Genomic DNA, 20368 nt, shown 5'->3' on the forward strand with positions numbered 1-20368 from the left:
CACACCGAGGTGAGAAGCGACACCAGCCCCTTCAGCCTATAAGCAAGCATTCGCCGAGCTTGCCCGAACAGCAGACCGAGGCGACATGTGTAGCTTGTCGCGTTGCTTCGGTTCGAAAAATTGCATTTTCTTCTGCAAATTCCTTTCCAAGCGGCACGTGCCACTTGTCGCTTTGGTCTGAAATTTCCCTTGGAAGTGAATGTTACACGAAATGAGGGAGAAGTGGGATGAGGGAGGCATAAGAGGAATACAGAGAGAAAAGAGGCATTAAAAAATAAACACCCAAGTAAAGATTACACAGAATTAGGGAAAGAAGGAAGAAAGGGCAATTAAACAAAGGAAAAAAACATTAGGGAGAACTGTGAAATTAAAAAGGAAAGAGATTGATTGAGTTCGTGTTTTAAGTCCACTGTATGCACAGAGAAGCTAATCGGGACTGGACTTACAGTTTAAAGTGGAATCCGATTCACTATGTGCTTCAACCGGGTATCGAACCCGGGACCCCTTGATTACAAGGCGACGACGCTGCCACTGCGCCATCGGGGAGGCCCTAAGAAAGGGGGGAGGATTAGGAAAATGGATTAGGTACATTAAAGAGAAAAGAGAGAGGTGGAGAGAGAAATAGAGAGAGAGAGGAGGGGAATTGGATTACAGAACAAGAAGGAGGGCGCAATCGTTTTTTTTTTTTTTGTTTTTTTTGTATTTGAATTTGAATATTTATCATGCATAAAGATAGACAATGATTATAAATTGCAGCTAAGTGCACTGTAAATCAGAGGCGGCGCCAATGAAGCGGTTGAGTGGGGAGCGGTCCATCCAAAATCAGGTTGGCCCACCTTGTCAAAATTTAAATAGGCAAATTTCAAGAAAGAAAATTGAAAGGAGGTGCATAGAAAATTATGAATTTTAGTTTTTCTTTGAAAATATGGCTCACCTATATCTTTGACAGTCAGTCAGTTGCCCTTTCGGGCCAGAAAAAATGACTGCCATAATGAGATTTTTAAAAACTGAGCCATTAAAATTACATTAATTAGATTAAGGCCGGCTTTAGACGAAAGCATTTCCATTAACATTTTTGCTACGTAAATGCTTCAAAAAATCTTATAGCAGATAGTACTATACACGAAAGCATTTCATGTAACGTTTCGGTTCGCTTTTGCGATTACAATGTATAATATATACAGCACGAAAAGCTGTTACACCATCTATGGTGAGTGCGCGGTGTTTACAATTGAAGAAACTAAATAAAATATTCTTACATGCGTGTACAGTAAGCGCTATGAAGTATGTACTTAAGCAGCGCCATTCTTTTGTACCTAAAACCATTTAATACGAAACGTCATTCCTCTCGGTTGAATAGTTATCGTCTTTTAAAAATGTGAAGTGATACATTGTTAACATCACACGGCCGCCATTACAACTACACACGTGACCTAGAAAAAAAAAAGTCGTTTTCACGTTCAGAAGACACAACGGCGCTTATGGAGAAACCGTGCAGTGTTGCCAATACAGCGCTAGCTCATGTCGCCGGGAAATGATGACCTTCCTTCACAATGAAGGTGTTACATATTTTGTATATATAATGATAATTATATGTAATTATTAATATTAAAATTATACTGTGAACGTTACAGTTATCCTTTTTCTATGATCCATTGCGATCACTACACACGCGAGTGTAATGCACGAATATGACACTTCAGAAATCACTTAAAAAAGTAAAAATCACTGAGCGATCACACAACTGAAAACAGAAAAAGTCTAAACAGACCAAAGCAGATCTCTCACTCAAGTAAGGTGAACCTGGCACATGGGTTAAATTCAAGTTGCAACCAAAACAAACAAATGAGTTATGGCCCACGTGAACTGATAAAACGTGAATGACTCAAGTAAGGCATGTCATATTTCTATCTTGAAGCCCCATATTTTGTCACGTGTTGGAAAGTCTTTCAAAGGTTAATATGGTGTCTATGAATGTATGTGTACGTTGGAAACTGAAAGGTGATCTTCATTTCATTATTAATGTCGACAGTAATGTAAACAAAAACAACGTGTACTTGCGACAGCACTAATGTTGCTCACAACAGCAGCATTGGAAATAATTGTCAATTATTAAATTTAAGGAATTTCAATTCTATTATAACAAACTGCATGAAGTTCATATTTTTACTGAATGGAAATAAAATGACAACTCGAAAACTTGGTGGTGATTAGCCGGAATGCTGCGGTGAGCCAGCTCAAGATGGCCAGACAACGTCTCCTTACTTCGCGCGCGGTTCGGGTTAAAAAGAAACTCCAAATGCATGGAAGTAATATTTCTGGGAACCTTTGAGTGGTTATAAAAAATAATTTCATTATTTTCTCCACAACTTTGTCGCTGGAAGTTTTTACTTGGCATTACAGAACAAGAAATGGCCAGCGACGACATTTTCTACTGCACGAATATAAAAAATCTCCACATACTTTATTTGAATATTTTTTAATGCAAATATGCTTTAAAGTATTGATAAATTCTGAGTACCACCATCAACTATATTAAAAAACAGTGTCAATTTTTTTAATAATGAATGCTTCAATTTTACGGCATGTTTCAACGTTAGGAATGAAAACAATGTAAAAATTGTGTTTTCACAGAAAATTTGAGTTTTTAATTTATTTAAAATTATGTAAGCAAGTTACCAGTTTTTTGTGTTCACCATCGTATTCTCTACAAAATTTCCTGAAAAACTGCAGGAACCGATTTTACTTAAGCTAAATTTGTAAATCAAGAAATTTCACAACAGCGCGCTCGTATTTCCCATAAGAAAAGCATTGCCCATAAGAGCCCATTGTGTCTTCTGAACGTGAAAACGACTCAGGTCGCTTCTGATTAGTTATGATACAAAAATTGCTACGGCAATAGGACCGATCCTATCCTTGAAAAATGCCATGGAATATGCCATGGCATCTGAAACACCATAAGATTTATCCCTTTACAGGGTAGCATTTTGGTCATGACATAAATGTTAAGGAAAATACTTTCGTCTAAAGTGGGCCAACTATGTAAAACGGTCATTAGTATGTCAACTTCTCTCAGTGCACACACTTATAATCTGACACAAAAAAGCAGAAAGACATCGCCATTACAATATTATGACGTAACTGCTTGCCTTTGTACTACCAAGGAAGGCTTATTTGGAGTAAAATTATGGTACGAGATAGACAGGACATTCAATACGATAACACATTGTTCTATGCGCTTTCCTTTCATTCCGTCGTATTGTTGACATTTTCGTTTAAATTTACAATGCCATATTGTTTCATTTAAACTGAATTGTGATGAACAATTTGCACATCTGTACAAACATTAGTAGTTGATTGCGAGAACTTGTTGGATGAATACGCGCTATAATTTTGAAGAACAATAATGTTAATTGCTTCACATTTTTTTCACAAAACTCACTTTTTTTCATTTGGAGCAGAGCCATAGAGATTTCAACACCCGGGCAAGAAGATAATTTGGTGCTCCCTGTAACGAATTCTGACCCTCCATGCTGCATATGCTGTTATCCTAGTGTATTATATATATATATACAGGGTGACTGGTAATTAGATGTATTCCCTGAAAGGGGTTAAAGTAGAGACAATTTGCAATAAATTTGACCATATGATACCCCGTCCGAAAATTAGTAGTTTTCGAGATAATCGAGTTTCTATTGTTTTTTCTAAAAATGACAATTTTCCACATAAAAAGATGAATTGAGAAAAAACTGATAATTGTAGGGAACTTATTTAAGCGTTTTCTGATAGCTAACAAACAAGTGGTTCGTTTAGAAAAAAGTTTTTTCCAAATAACAATCACATGTAAGTACCGGGTGGGTCTAAACTTACAAGTGATGATATAAAAATGCACTCTTAGTTTACTTGGCAACGTATTAATAACAAAAATGGTATGACACGATCCGTACAAATTACTTAAATTACTTCCTTGAGTCATCAGCTATCCAACAAGGTACAAATGTTGCTAACATTTACATTTGTGTACAAGAAATAATACTTCATTCATCTTCATGTGTATGGAATCAATGAACAATACAATTAAAGAACATTACACGTCTTGCTCAAAGTGGGCACCTCCGTTACGAATGCAGGCACGCAGGATTTTACGGACATTTGTTCTCTTAACTCGTGATGTGATGGTGGCCTTAACGTGTTGACCAGCTGTTAAGATCCTCTCCCTGAGCTCTTCTTGCGAGTTTACCGGTGCCTTGTCATGTGGCTCCAAATGTAAAAGTCGCAAGGCGTCAAATCGATCGGGGGATCGAGCTGGGCAGTCATCATGCTGATAAATCATGTCACGTCTTGTAGCTAGAGGCACATCCTCCAACAACATTGCCATCCCGTTCCGCAAAAAATGTTCATAAGTGATGCCATTTAAGATTTGGGGCAGCAAAAATGGCTCGATGAAATGATTGTTGATTACGCCCATCCATACTTCTGCCTGGGCGTGCGACAGTGGCTGGATGAAAAGTAGCCAAAGAAATGGATTGGCCGAGGCGGACCGATTCCCTGGCCGGCTCGATCCCCCGATCGATTTGACGCCTTGCGACTTTTACATTTGGAGCCACATGACAAGGCACCGGTAAACTCGCAAGAAGAGCTCAGGGAGAGGATCTTAACAGCTGGTCAACACGTTAAGGCCACCATCACATCACGAGTTAAGAGAACAAATGTCCGTAAAATCCTGCGTGCCTGCATTCGTAACGGAGGTGCCCACTTTGAGCAAGACGTGTAATGTTCTTTAATTGTATTGTTCATTGATTCCATACACATGAAGATGAATGAAGTATTATTTCTTGTACACAAATGTAAATGTTAGCAACATTTGTACCTTGTTGGATAGCTGATGACTCAAGGAAGTAATTTAAGTAATTTGTACGGATCGTGTCATACCATTTTTGTTATTAATACGTTGCCAAGTAAACTAAGAGTGCATTTTTATATCATCACTTGTAAGTTTAGACCCACCCGGTACTTACATGTGATTGTTATTTGGAAAAAACTTTTTTCTAAACGAACCACTTGTTTGTTAGCTATCAGAAAACGCTTAAATAAGTTCCCTACAATTATCAGTTTTTTCTCAATTCATCTTTTTATGTGGAAAATTGTCATTTTTAGAAAAAACAATAGAAACTCGATTATCTCGAAAACTACTAATTTTCGGACGGGGTATCATATGGTCAAATTTATTGCAAATTGTCTCTACTTTAACCCCTTTCAGGGAATACATCTAATTACCAGTCACCCTGTATATATATATATATATATATATATATATATATATATATATATATATTCCAGTACAAACAGGAATCAGTCGCGTTTATGGAAATCCAGAGGAAAGATTTCATAACATTTTGTGAACTTATTTCGCCCCTAACTTCGAGCTTGAATTTGAATTGTGTCTTATGTCCACTGTATGCGCAAATAGGGTAATCGGGACTCGACCTGCAGTTTAAAGTGGGATCCGAAGAGTCTCTGGTTCGATACCTAGTGGAGGCAGGTCGTGGTTCGGATCCCATTTCAAACTGTAGGTTCAGTCCCGAGTAGTCTATCTGTGCATATAACGAACTTAAAACTCAATGTCCTCTATAATATTGTTTTCGTTTGTTAATATTCAGTGTCGGCGATTAAAGAGGCGTGGGGGGACAGTTACCCGCTCCCCACTTCCCCTTCCCTCGCACTAGGGTCTCTTATTGCTATACCTTGTCCATCAAGAGAAAAAACTATCCTTACCATCCAAATTTTGGCACCTAATCGCCGCTACTGTATAGTGCCATCTTTTACTTATTATTTGTTAATTTGCTATTCATTTTTGTGTTATTTTGTTATTATCATAATTTGTCTTCCTTTTTCATTGTTGTCAATTTCAGTTTAAAATGGCCATCTCTGCTGTATCTGGAATATTCTAAATAAATAATATCACTCTTTAGTTCTTGAATTTAGAAACTGATGCAAATGAACATTTACCTTTGCTGTCAGAGATACTGGGTCTAGTAGGGGGGGTGTCCTCGAACCCCCCTCTCCTCCCCACACTGCCACTACACCGTGTGATAACATAAGTATCTGAGAGTCTAATCGTCCAACTTTAATGCGCTAATATTTACCCTTTCTAACCTCGCCTGTTGCCTTCCAGATCATCAGTTCTACCACAAGTGGGCGCTCCTGACGGATCCAGACGACATAGCGGGCGGTCCAAAGGGCTACCTGAAGTGTGACATCAGTGTGATAGGGAAGGGAGACTCCGTGAAGATTCCACCGAAGAGTGAGAAGGACGAGGACGATATTGAGGCGTAAGTACATTTTACATCATACACAAATATATGCTTATGTGCAATGCCTTCATTTGGTCATTGTGCCGTTAGAGCGTGGCCCCTGTATCAAGTGGAATCACGCTGCTTGCCGGCGAAGTTGGATGTAAGTAACTCATCAACTCAAGCGCATAGATATATTTCAATTAAACTATTTAACGGTTACAAGTACAGTAATCAATTAACTTTTGTCACAGAAGATGTGAGAAATGTTGTCCTTGTAACCCAACAGTGCCTAGAGCGGCATCTACCGGATTTCATTTCGCCTGCAGATTGGCCGTCTGGCAGTCCAGACCTCAACCCATTGGGCTACAGATTGTGGTCAGAGCTTGAGGGCATCGTCTGCAAGAAGGTGCACCACCCAATTGCAAGTTTGAAGCGTTCCTTGGTGGCAGCATTGTCGCACATTTTCCACATGCTTTGAGAAGGTTTACATTGACACGCAATAATTCTTCTGCGCGAGTTTCTTTTCACCGTACATAAGAATTAATTGTTTTAAAACGTACTTGTGTTGCAGAATTATAACAAAACTAGTAACAGTTATCGGCTTAGCACTTATCACCTTAACAATCTACAAAGAAGCAAATATAGATCCCTTGTTCTACACGGCACATCCAACCAGGCCCGTACCCAGGGAAGGGCCCATAGGGACCATGTCCCTCCCCCCCTTCCCGCGAGCCATGATTTTTTTTAAATGTGAACCTGTAAGAAGCTACGAAAATAACATCGATGATATTTCAAACTTCAATTTTGACCTTGCATAAATGAATGCGTGTGTTGTGTAGACAGGCAGTCTCCAGAAGCCTGCAGTCTGGCAAACTGGGTACTTTTAGTTTTATAACTACTGATGCAAGTCTACCAGCAGTGGCGGCGATCTGAGGAGCATGGGGTCAGTCGCCCGCCATTCCCTTCTATTTCCACTTTTGCTCTTGCACTATATGGCCTATGAATGTTAAGCCTTGTCTACCCAGACCCGGTGGAGGGACATAGTGGTTCGGATCCCACTTTAAACTGCAGGTCTAGTCCCAATTAGTCTATCTGTGTAGAAAAGTGGACCTAAAACAAAATCTCAAACTTGTATGTTAAGAGAAAGTAAATTGTCCTTGCCCCTCTCTCTCTCTCTCTCTGGTTATCGGAGATTGGGTGCCAAAACTGGGGAAGGGGAGGGGGCAAGGAGAGTTATTTTTTCTTGGTGGACAAGCATTAAGAGGCCATAGTACGGGGGAGAAATTAGCAAAAAAGAAGGGGGCCCTCCCTCAAAAAAAAGTCTGGATACGGGCCTGCATCCAACCGTATGGAAGCAAATAATGACATTCACGGCAGACAGAGACGTTCCTACGACATACATTTGTTCTCGATAACATGTTGCTGATCAGAGTTAGCTCTATTGCAGTGTTCTGGGTGTGCTTCTCGAAGAGAAACTGGCGAGAACTTGGCTTGGATAGGTACCGAATGCGCTGTGACTTGAGGGAGTTCCTATCCTATTACGATTTTGCCGGCGAGCGATTTGCTTCCAGCCGCTACAGGGGCTGCGTTGTAGCGGCACCATAACTAAATGATGTTTCAACGCTGTTTAGAAGTAAGTTACTTTGTTCGAGGAAAAGTAACCAACCCAGTTAATTTCGCGTATCTTGCAATAGTAAAGGAGCTTTCAGACCGACGCAACAGGCGACACGTGCCACTTGGAAAGAAAACATCAAAAGTAAAAGCAATATTTCGAACCAAAATGACATGGCAAGCTGCACGTGTCCCTTTCGTATCTCTCCGACTGTTTCCGCAATAACGTGCATCTGATTGTTCAGTCTGTCGGTCGCGCATGTGCAGTGAATACTTTTTTACATACTAAAGAGGCTCGTACCGCTTGTCACTTCGGTGTGAAAGCCCCGTGTATTTTTCTTATTTTACGTCGCATTTCTTCCACTTTTGACTAATCGCGACGATGAGGATCAGTTGAGATTAGATGAAATTGACGAGAGGACACTCAAAAAGAGCACCCATGCTAAGGTCGAGATTTTAACCTGGGAGCTTCGGTGGCGAAACGGAAAGTCGATCATTTAACTCCCTCTGCCACATTCAATTACACTGAATTTGTAAAGGTAAAAGATGCGTTGCAGTGGAAGCCATGATGTAGAGGGATTCAGAAAAGTTTTCTGTTTGCCATTATGTAACATCCTGGAGATTAGGATAACGATTTACTTTTCTGTTACTTTTCAGCAACTTACTTCTGCCCGACGGCGTCCCTGTGGAGAGGCAAAGAGCAAGGTTCATAGTCAGGATATACAGGGCCGATGGACTCCCCAAGATGAACTCCTCAATCATGGCCAACGTGAAGAAGGCCTTCACGGGAGAATATAAGGATCTCGTAGACCCTTATGTACAAGTGTCCTTTGCTGGTCTCATGGTAAGTAACCTTATTTTTTCACCTCAGTAAACATTGCACTTAGCTTAATGGTACTTTATTGTGGAACTTTTCAAATCCGCTATACAGGTTTTCTTATTATTATTGATGAGCATGTAGAGTACCATTCTTTGTACTTTTTTTTTAGATCACACTACATATTCAAGATTCAAATTCACCTATTTAAGAAACTAAGAATACTAGGCAGATGAAATATGGTGTAATGAATCAGATTCAAATGTTAAAAAATTGACAAATTTACCTCTTTCGTTAAAACATCAGGGACCAATAAAGCAGGGGATATGCCAATGCACTGGTTATTACACCTGGATTATTACCCACTGCTGTTTACAGCAAATACAACTTCAACTTGCCAATAGCAAATTCCCATAACTTCCTTTGAAAACATTGTATTATTTGATGTCAAAATGTGGAAACATGCATTCTCTTATGTCAAATATTTTGTCTATTTTTCAGGGGAAAACGTCAGTCAAGAAAAACAGCTATGCGCCAGTGTGGAATGAACAAATTATTTTTACAGAAATGTTCCCTCCCTTGTGCCAAAGAATCAAGATTCAATTACGAGACAATGACCCTGTGAACAACACCGTCATTGGGACACATTTCATTGACCTCAAGACAGTTTCTAATGATGGGGAGAAAGGTTAGCAAGAATTCAGTTCTTATCAGTGGCGAAGTTAAGGCGTAAATACTGGGTAGGCTGAAAAATCTGCTTATATTTTTTTATATACAGCAGGTTCATGCGTCGATTCTTATTGGTCGCAAAAGTATCAACTACTCTTTCCTTGAAGCCTTGATCAATAGAAAGTTCTTTAACCAGTTTTTTTTCAATGGCTATTGTAATGAGAGAACTTAATCTTTCATTTTTCATTGAATTACGGAGATAATTTTTTACTCTCTTGAGGGTGCTCATACTTCTTTCGGAGGAAGCTGGGAATGTCAAGACCAACTTGATAAGTTGTGTTACTTCTTTGTAGATTGTTTGAAGATCATTGCTAACTATGAATTTTAGAAGGTCTGCAGGAGGAAAATGCTTTTCTTCATCAGCATAGATATTCTTTAAATCATTTTCTAATCGTTCTTTGTTGAAAAATGGATATGTGGACAGAAGGTTACTTAATTTCATCACAGGAAAACGTAGTTTATATTCCCCAAAGCTATTTTGGTCTACCAATTCAACAAATTTTATCTTTTCAAGATCTCCAAAACGTATTTCCAGTTGTACAGTCAGTGTGTCCAAGATTTCGTAGGTTAAGCATCTGAGAGCCACGAAGTCTTGTTCACTTACATTTATTTTACTGCAAATCATCTTAGAGTTTCCAATACAGTTTCACAGTATTATATTTTTATAACATAAATACACTATGTGACACACACACAAACACACGCGCGGATGCACTTGAAGTAAATTAACATTCAACAATGCAGCGCGTGAACGACACACTTTGCACAAGAAGACTAGAAGCACAACAGGTTTGGTTCTGAGGCTAGCCGCTTTTACCCAGCGAATCGGCAGTCCCCTCTCCTCCCGCCTACACAGAACTCACGCTGTAGCTGCCTTTTAAACGCGAGGCTTTTCGTCAAAAGCCTCACAGTTCGGCCCGAACGCGCTCTCTCTTTCTGGCCTGCCTGACGAGATATATGGAAGGATCGGCGGAACCAAACGTTCGGATTACATAGTTTAATTCGTTTTAACGAACTTTGATTGTTACAGGGTACATGAACATTTTAATTTCAACATTTTTTTGGGTAGGCTAAGCCTCAAAAGCCTCATAGGAGCTTCGCCACTGGTTCTTATGCATTGCATTACAATCCCTTATAGATGCTCCTGGAAACTATTCTCTGTCCGCTGGAAGAACAAAATCAATATAAACAAATAAACGTGCTTTGTGAGAAAACCATTGGTTATTCAGGGAAGCTGTGCAGGAATATAGTGCATATGGTCATGAGTGTAACTTGTGACCTCACTTGTGAACAGAATCAAGCTTGGGGCTGAACTTTGGGGAGTGGGGCAGAATCGAAAAGTTTTCCCTCGAGTAAAAATAGCGTCCAGGTTTTTTGCTATTAGCTGTTACATTTTTTGCTAAATCAAAGTTATCACTCTTTATTACTTTGCTCATCAGGTCAGGAAGTTCACAAAAGTATTCTTAAAAATTTTAGTGAACCTGATTTGGGGAAGGCTAGTGCTCTCCTTGCACCCGGCAAGTTACGCCTATGCATATGGTCATCCTCATCCAACCCTTACCCCAATCCCCAACACTACAGTACAGCGCCTTGAATAACGTAGTGTGGAAAACGACCCAAGAAACTGGTTCCCCGAGACGATGACAAGTAGATGGCAGTGCGATCGACACAGCGGCTAATTTTGTTATGAAAGTAATGCGGCTTAGTTAGTTTTTGGAATATATTGTGTAGATTTGTTTCTCTAGAAAGGCGGTAAGTGAATTGATGGAAACAGTTATATTTGTGGAGTGATTTGCAGTCACGAAATGGTATTAATTTACACAGAAAAGTAACATAAATACGTTTTATGTGCAACGCAACACGAGCATCAACATATCGCATGTGAGGCTGGACGTCAAACGTTGGATTGTGTACACAAGTTTATTTTTGTATACTAATAAAATTGAAATAGTGTCATGAAGGGGAAAAAATGTTTCGTGGCGTACATATTATGAAGTCATTTTCCCGAAATGCAGATGTTCGAAAGAATTTAATTTCATATTCCATGGAGTTGAAATAGCCGAATACGATGTACCTTGTCATCTCTATCAACAAATTGCTTTACATTCGTGTCGATTGGTAAGTAGAACTTTGGTGTTAAGGACTGTGCATTTTTACTCGTGACTTGGCTGTAAAATGTCTACCTTGTACTTGATGAAAATAAACCGCAAATTAATTAAATTAATTAATAATAAAATAAATTAATTAATTAATTAAAATAAACGAGTATTGTCTGTGTGAATTTCCATAAAAATAATATTTGTGACAATGACAATATTAATGAACCTTTCAGGATAATGCATACACAATACTAATTCTCGCAGCAATTGTCATGTTACGTGTTACAATCCATACCTATGTTTTCTTCCGTATTGTTAATAAAAAACTCAAGGACAGGTCATGATAGACGGTTCATAATATTCTTTAATATTTTCGCGACTACTGTACCAAATATCATAACAATTTTCTGATGCAAAGAAATGTTACGAAGAAAAGAATCAGACGTTGCAGCAAAAACCCCATTTACTTTCATTATAAGCAGTCGAGCACTGTACACCGGTGTCAACACCAGCGCCTCTAGCGGATTTCATTTTCGAGTGGAACCAGCGAGAGAGAGCAAAACCATGCCGTTTTCCACACTACGTTATTCTAGGCGCTGTAACTACAGTATGGAAAAGGTAGAAGGCTTCATGTCAGTTTATGAGTGCAGCAACATCCCCTGGTCTGAACAAAGCCACCCAGTAACGTTCATAACGTTAGTTCTCTCTCCGCAATTAGCCAAAAATGGCAGAGACGCCAAGTAAAATAAATATTAAAATTTCGGTGACCACCAAACGTCTCTAATTCCCTTATTTTCGTATTTTTCACATTGATACTTATATATTCTGCATTCGTAAGGATTCTTCTATTTCGCGTTTCGTTTTTTGCAGGCAAATAATCTCAATTTTCGAAATATGGAGTATTTTTATTTTCTTCGCTTTTGCTTGCGTTACACGCGATCTGGCGGAGAAATCTTGACTAGCGTAGTCCATGATCAGTGGTTATGCAGTGTTGCGACCTTCTTCATAGCAAAATATCTAGGTACTAGTATGGAGAATACGTAAGTACGAATGTCAAAAATTGACGAAACTCGGAAGTTATAGGTGTCGTGTGGTGGGTGTGTTGTGACATTGGTGCCGGGTGTTGAGGATCCGGTGGAGTTTTTGGTTGCACACGGGGTGGTGAAGAGAGGAAAGGAATGTGCAAAGTGTGAAATTGGAAATAATTGCGAATCATTGGCGCTAGCCCCACGAACCATTGGCGCGTGGATAGGTAAGTAGGGCCACGCAAAGGTTTCAATAGTGAAAAAATAGCCCCACGAACCATTGGCGCTAGCCCCACGAACCATTGGCGCGTGGATAGGTTAGTAGGGCCACGCAAAGGTTTCAATAGTGAAAAAGATAGCCCCACGAACCATTGGCGCGTGGATAGGTTAGTAGGGCCACGCAAAGGTTTCAATAGTTAAAAATTGGTTTCGAAAAAAATATTCGTAGCCCCACACACCATTCTCGGATAGCCCCACGAACCATTGGCGCTAGCCCCACGAACGATTCACGGATAGCCCCACGAACTATTCACGGATAGCCCCACGAACCATTCACGGATAGCCCCACGAACCATTCATAAATAGCCCCACAAACCAGGCACGTATCCAGAAATTCTTTTCGGGGGGGGCTAAACATTTTTTTTTTTTTACAGGGGTATAGATAGAACCTCGCAAGGTTTAAGGTCGATGGTGGCGATTCAGTTCGAAAACGGTGGGGTGGGGGGAGGGGGCAAGAAAAGTTTACTTTCTCTTGGTAGACAAAGGTTAGCATTAAAAAGCCATAGTGAGGGGCTAAAAATGGAGAGCAACTGTCTCCTAAATCTGCCACTGTTTAAGCTCCTGTTTTTTTTTTTTTTTTTTTTTTTTTTTTTCAGAACGTGATATCGGGACATTTTTTTATCACTCGACTCCTCTATTGCAATGTACGAACGTTGTGTTTGTGCCGAAACGATCTCAGTATGTGTATGTGTGTCCGTTTCACGAAACTGTTATGAAATGGACAATCCATTCGAATGTTTTGATTTGATTTGATTTCTTTTATTTTACTTCGCGTTTTGTGACTCTTGGCTAATTTGCGAAGATGGGGATGAGTGATGAAATTGATGAATGGACATTAACAAACAACCATGCCCGAGCGGGATTCGAACCCGGGACCCTTGGCGTCGCAGTGCGATGTGCTAACCACTAACCCATTCGAATATGTTCTCCCAGGTTTGGATATGATCCTTTATATCGTCGCCTGCCTTCGAAACGTAACCTTAACAAAAATCCTAATGTTCCATCCTTGTGACTTGGATCTTCAAGATTTAGGCAGAATTCAGACCGAAGGCACACACACGTCGTTTGCAATGAGTGACCCAATCAACAGAAACTTTTCACACCGTAGCGGCACTACAGGCTGCACAAGCCTGTGTTCGATTTGTGATATCCTCAAGCAACACGTATAGCTTGTAGCATCGGTGTGAAACCTGGTGGGTCAATCTCATTGTCACCTTGAAACGACAGCTCGTTTTCACCACAGAAGAAAAATATCTTGTCAACCGGTGGGAATGTTTTATTGTATCTCCTTTATCTGTGCTTGTTAATTAAAGAGGCAACATCTTACGGATGGGCATACACAAGAGATGTGCCATGCAGAAATTTTAGCGGAAAATGCAACCTCCCCCAGGCATAGCGTGCCATTGCTCTACAGCAACAGCAAAAGATCAAGCGAAGGCAAGGGTGACTCGGTAGCTCATTTGGTAGAACAAAGAATGTCACGGTATATGCCAGAGACCCGGGTTTTCGAGTCATGGTCGAGCTTGCTTTTTGCGCTAAAATTTCCGAAAGAGCAAGAAAAGTTTACATACAATATTATCAATAACAGGGTTATCCCTCAGGGTTCTAGAACATTCTCCGCTTTTCCTCGATAATTATATATCTCTATAAATCATAATCACAATATTTTATTTCACACACACAAGCCAAAAGCCTCATTTTATCTAGTGTAAATCGAAAAATTTCGGAGGGGGCTCGAGCCCCCTGAGCCCCCCCTCTGGATACGTGCCTGCCACAAACCATTCACGGATAGCCCCACGAATCATTCATGGATAGCCCCACGAACCATTCACGGATAGCCCCATGAACCATTCACGGATAGCCCCACGAACCATACATAAATAGCCCACGAACCATTCATAAATAGCCTTAGAGATACTGGGCGAAAGGGGGGGTTATAGCCCCCATCAACCTCACATTGAGCACGCCACTGATCCTGTGCACGTCATGTTGTCGCAAGTTCGTAATCAGAAATGGTGAACAGTAACTCACGTTTATTTACGTTCTAGAACTGTTACACAGTTACAAAACCGCGTATTTGGAAACACTGACCGGTTGTTACGTCATGAACATATTTGGTTCACGTAGTAGACGGACATCAAGGGAACAGCTTTCGTGCATTGGAGTGACATTAATGTCGAAAATTACATGATTTAGCGGCAAAAAAATTTCAACGAGGTGAAAACAAACTTCCAAGACCTTCCTAAAGTATAAATAAACCCATTTCGGTAAGTACTTTCTCCTGTAAAATTGAAGAAATACGTTTTGGGGATACGAAAATTTTACCAAATAAATAAATCAAAATTTTAAAAATCACATTTCTCCACAAGCATGGTGATACAACTATGTTTTTCTGTGCCATCTAGGGCTGTGCAGGATCCCAAAAAGTCGGTTCCGGGATCGGGAATACAATCCCGTCCAGATTCCGACGTCGGGAAATGTGAGCTATAATTCCAGAAATTCAAAAGCAATTACTTGAGTGGAAATTGGCGTGTAGAATTCGATATTTCCTCAGCGTCGGGAAATTTGGAACATTTCTCGTTCCGAAAATTTTCCGATTTAGTCAGGAAATTTTCATTTTTTCCCATCCCGAACAAGAAAATTTCCAGTCCCGACCAAAAAATTTCTGTCCCGCGCACCCCTAGTTCAATCTGAATCTGGACCTGGCAACTATGCATGTCGAACTCTCACTTCCGTTTCCATCATTTTTTTTCTCTACATCAGAAGCTGCGTGGCGGCTCGTGGCCGCGAAAATTTAAAAACCTTCTGATGTTTACTGTCCTTTTTCCTTTTGACTTACATAATAATATGTAATGCAATACATAGTTTAACCATGTTGTTTAAGTGTAAACTTTTTGCGAGAAATGGTAGTTGTCGATAGTTTTTTTTTTTTATTTATAAATATAATGGCATCATGGATATGGTTCGCATAGGTCCCTTTCATAATGCCAGCCGTGGTCTTTCATTTTTATTCAGTAGGGAATTTATTTTCACAAACACTTCTCTCAATTGCTTCATTACCTTCATGGAAGTTCTGTGGAATTAAGTAAACCTCTTACTAGAAAATAGAATTTTGCCTGGTAACGGTTCCAAACGTTTAATAATTTTTCGCAAATTTTAAAGGAATATTAGAAGTTACTCGAAGCTTGTAGAAACTAATTAGCACAGTTGAAAGCTTTACTAAGTATTAGTTACCGAAGAGATATAACTATTATTTGAAATATATTTTACGCGAGCAGGTGTTCTTGTTTTGACATGAGTTTTTGCGGATTTTCATGCACGGTTGAATGGGGGTTTCGTGCTCAAGACCAGATATTGTGTGATCACGCTTTTAAAGCATTTACGGGTGTTATTTTTAATGATAATAGCCATAAACCTAAGATAGCAACAAAAAGATTAAGGATGTTTTATTATTGCTAAGAGCCTTAAAGCTGACAGACACCCACCTAACCTAACAATGAAAACATTTAGTGAGGAAATACCTGAAGGTGCCATTATGCTTTTTACACGAAAATAACTTCGATTTTTCACATTACGAGTAATTCTTTTGGTTCCTTTCTTCCATTGCGGAACATACAATATGGCAAAAATACCTACTTTCGTTTTCATTATGTCATCACAAACCATTGACGAATAGCCCCAAAAACCATTGATGGATAGTCCCAAAAACCATTCATGATACCCCCACGAACCATTGACGGACAGCCCCAAAAACCATTCACGGTAGCTCCAAAAACTATTCGCGATAGCCCCACGAACCATTCACGATAGCCCCACGGATCATTTCTGGCAAGGTTATGTTAGGTAAGCATAGTTAAAAAAAAAAAGAATTCTCGTAAAAAAGGCACATTTGGAAACACAATCGAGACTGCGTGACTTTCGATGCTCGCGCCATCTGCAGGTACATAATGGAAACAACGGCATAATGTTGTCGCTTTGCACAAAATGCAAGTTTATTATATTCAAAGTGCTTATTTCTTGTGCAGCATTCTACGGTGAAAAAATACCTCCATGAACTTTCAAAATGCTACAGAAACTCATTTCCGTAAGTATTTTCTTCTGTAAAAATGAAGAAATGTGTCTCCGATATACAGACATTTACCAAAGACAGTAAGCAAATGACTACTCACAAACACTAAATCAAATAACATTTGTATGTAAGTAAAAATCGTTCTCCAGACAAGATGCAGTAAGTAATCACCAAGACACTGAAGTATGTGTTAAGTATTTGTTGTGAGCAAATATTTTGTAATGTCATTTTTTCAAGTCTAAGTTTTTACTTAGAGTTATCTTACTTTGCAGTTTCATGTTTAAAAATATTTAGGTTTACAAGAAATTGACAAAAATTAATTTTCAGTCTTAGTGAAAAAAGAGTACTGTGATTGCAGTTCATGTATAAATCATGATGTATGAGTTGTATCCTATCTAGAATAATGTAACAAAGTAATTTAGAGGTAATTTTTAACTGACTACCTCCATTACATCATGTGCTCATGTTAGTGGTGTATTCCGAAAATTTGACCTGGTTTACAACAATTCTTATTCTTATTTAATATACGTTAATTAGATACAGTAGAAATAAAACCCCAATTCAGGCACACAAGTAAAATCCAAACAGAAGTCAACCAACTTCAAATTTTCCGGTAATTGTTATATATATATATATGAAAAAGTTCCCAGAGAACATGGGAAAATACACTACTGACCCATGTGTACCTACCTACCTCTTTTCATAATCCAAAATCTATCTTACGTACACTATGTTGCCATTCGTCACCGGACACCTCTCAAAAAGTGCTTAGGATCGTCTGTACACATCATACAACCTATAAAAGGCATTGCCGGTTAAGAATACATTCATACCAGCTACAGCAGTCAATATGGACAGACGATGCGAACTGAGTGAGGCAGAACGAGGGATGATCATTGGAGCCCACAGGTTTGGGCATTCGACCCGTGAGATTTCCAACAAATTTCAGATACCCCGGTCGACAGTGAGTGATGTTATCGTGAAGTGGAAGCGAGAGGAGGTCATGACATGCCGACCCAGACCCAATAAACCGAAAATATTAACAGATCGTGACCGTAGATGCTTGAAACATGTGGTGAAGTCAAACCGGAAGGCGTCGTTACAGATGGTGGCACAGGAGTTTCGATCGGCTTCCAGTAGTGCTACAAGTGATCGTAGTGTCTGCCGGGAGATCATCGCACTTGGTTTTCATGGTCGCGCAGCAGTTCACAAGCCTCATATCAAAGCCCACAATGTGGCCCGTCGGTTACAGTGGTGCAAGGAACGCCACCATTGGACTCTCGAACAATGGAAATTCCTCCTATGGAGTGATGAATCACGCTACCAGATGTGGCGGTCTGAAGGACATGTGTGGGTGTGGAGTATGCCCGGTGAACGCTGTTTACAGGACTGTATCGTACCCACAGTGAAATTCGGTGGAGGTGGCATCATGGTGTGGTCCTGCTTTTCGTGCTATGGTCTTTGCCCTCTTGTTTTAGTTCCGGAAAACATGAATGCCGATGTGTACCAAAAAGATCTGGACAATTCTGTGCTACCGACATTGTGGGAACAATTCGGTATTGGCCCATACCTGTTTCAGACGACAATGCTCCATGTCATACTGCAGGTAGGGGAGACCGGGGTAATTAGAACATGGGGTTATTGGAACATGTTAATGTAGAATAATTTAAAACTAAAAGACTGGTGTAATAACATTTCATACCTATGTACCTACACTAAACCTACATGCAGAAAATTTGTTATTGGAATGACTACACAAAAGTAAGTTTTATTTGACTTTTATTATACACCTGCAAAAATGATGTGACGCATGCTTGGTGTTTCTCTGCTTCTGCATATACTGGATGTGAATGAAAGAACCCTTTCAAAATTTTCTTCACCCCTATAATAAAACATAAGGGCACACATCATTTCATGTGAGTTTGGTTGTCTATGGGCAATTTGCCTGGTTTTTATAAGCAAAGTTCTTATTACCCCAAAAATTTCTGCAAATGGGTTATTAGAACATTGCGTAATTTGCTTGATTTCGCTTGGGTATACTAGATTGTACATGTAACTATTAGAAGTTTTTTCTTTACTACATTGTAGAATGGCCTGTAACCTTTCAAATAAATCATAGAACACTGATTTTCATTCACACATATTTGCTTCACAGCTGGGAAATTGAACTTTATGAAAAAAAGACGTTAACTTGGGATTTTATTTAAACAAGCATTGATAACTCCAGAAGAAGTAGAGCTATTGTGTTCAAATTTGCAGGGTAAATGGGACTTTTATATATGATGTTCGTATTACCCCAACAGCAATCTAAAGCTATTCAGTTGAAATTTCTAACTTATGTTCCATTAACCCCAAATGGGGTAATTGGAACAATTTTATGGTGTCATGACAATTTTTTTTTTTTGGACGAGTATTTGCAATGCAGGTATGGTCATTATTTTTTTCAAAAATTTGCAAAAGATGTCCTTTTAAATGGTAGAAATTTTTAAAAAATCCATCAGTAACTTTCTGAGTAATTTACAGTGGAACTTCTACAGGCTGTTTCCTGTTCTAATTACCCCGGTCTCCCCTATTATCAACACGTGGTTCGAGGACATGGGTGTGCAAGAACTTGATTGGCCAGCTCAAAGTCCAGATATCAACCCCATTGATCACCTTTGGGACAAGTTGGAGCACCGCTTGAGAGCCAGGCCATGCCGCCCAAAAAACACCACTGGGCTGTTTGCCGCTTTGCAAAAGGAATGGGGCAAGATTCCCATCGACACGTATCGCAAATTGGTGGAAAGTCTTCTTCGAAGGGTTGCGGACATCATTGTGGCTAAAGGTGGCCCTACATGATACTGATGTGGTGCTGCGACCGGATTAACGTACTGGTATGGGGTGTCCGGTGACGAATGGCAACATAGTGTATATCAAGCTACTACTTTACTTAATCCCCTCTCCCTTGGTGGCAAACACTTTGGAGCAGTAATCTAAAGGTCCTAAGTTTGAATTCCCATCAGGGAAATCATAGTCCACATGAAGACGAGAGAAAATGTATCCTCTTGAAACATAGTATATTAAAAAATAGAATAAAAATAGATGTAATACGTGATATTCAGTTAAGATACTCTGTTTATATGGCAGTAACATTTACACAACTTTGTTTTTTATTTTTTTTATAGGTTTCCTTCCAACGTTTGGCCCTGCGTTCATTCATCTGTATGGTTCAACAAGGGACTATAGCCTCATTGATGAGCACTCAAACCTGAACAGTGGCCTTGGGGAAGGGGTGTCTTACAGAGCAAGGCTTCTCATAGCAATTCGGACAGAAATCACAGACAACATAGACATGGCTCCATCGGAAGTTGAAGTGGAGCCAACATTTCCAATTACTGAAGTAAGTCAAACATTACTAAGCTTCAGTATACTATTTTAGATTTTTTTTTTCCAAAATACCTTAC

At 39.6% G+C, this 20368-nt stretch overlaps 1 protein-coding gene across 7 annotated transcripts in view; it reads left to right on the forward strand.

Annotated features, from left to right (window-relative positions):
• The window catches only part of LOC145987648 (otoferlin-like), a 453910-nt gene that overhangs the window by 343748 nt on the left and 89794 nt on the right, over positions 1-20368 (forward strand). For all 7 annotated transcript variants that reach the window (XM_083122142.1, XM_083122144.1, XM_083122148.1 and 4 more), the window contains exons 9-12: positions 6176-6332; positions 8565-8751; positions 9226-9412; positions 20090-20304. In XM_083122142.1, coding sequence (XP_082978268.1) covers positions 6176-6332; positions 8565-8751; positions 9226-9412; positions 20090-20304 — 746 coding nt within the window. The remainder of the gene's footprint in view (positions 1-6175; positions 6333-8564; positions 8752-9225; positions 9413-20089; positions 20305-20368) is intronic.

This window comes from Lepisma saccharinum, chromosome 5 (assembly GCF_977018435.1).
Source record: "Lepisma saccharinum chromosome 5, izLepSacc3.1, whole genome shotgun sequence".
NCBI classification, from domain to species: Eukaryota; Metazoa; Arthropoda; class Insecta; order Zygentoma; family Lepismatidae; genus Lepisma; species Lepisma saccharinum.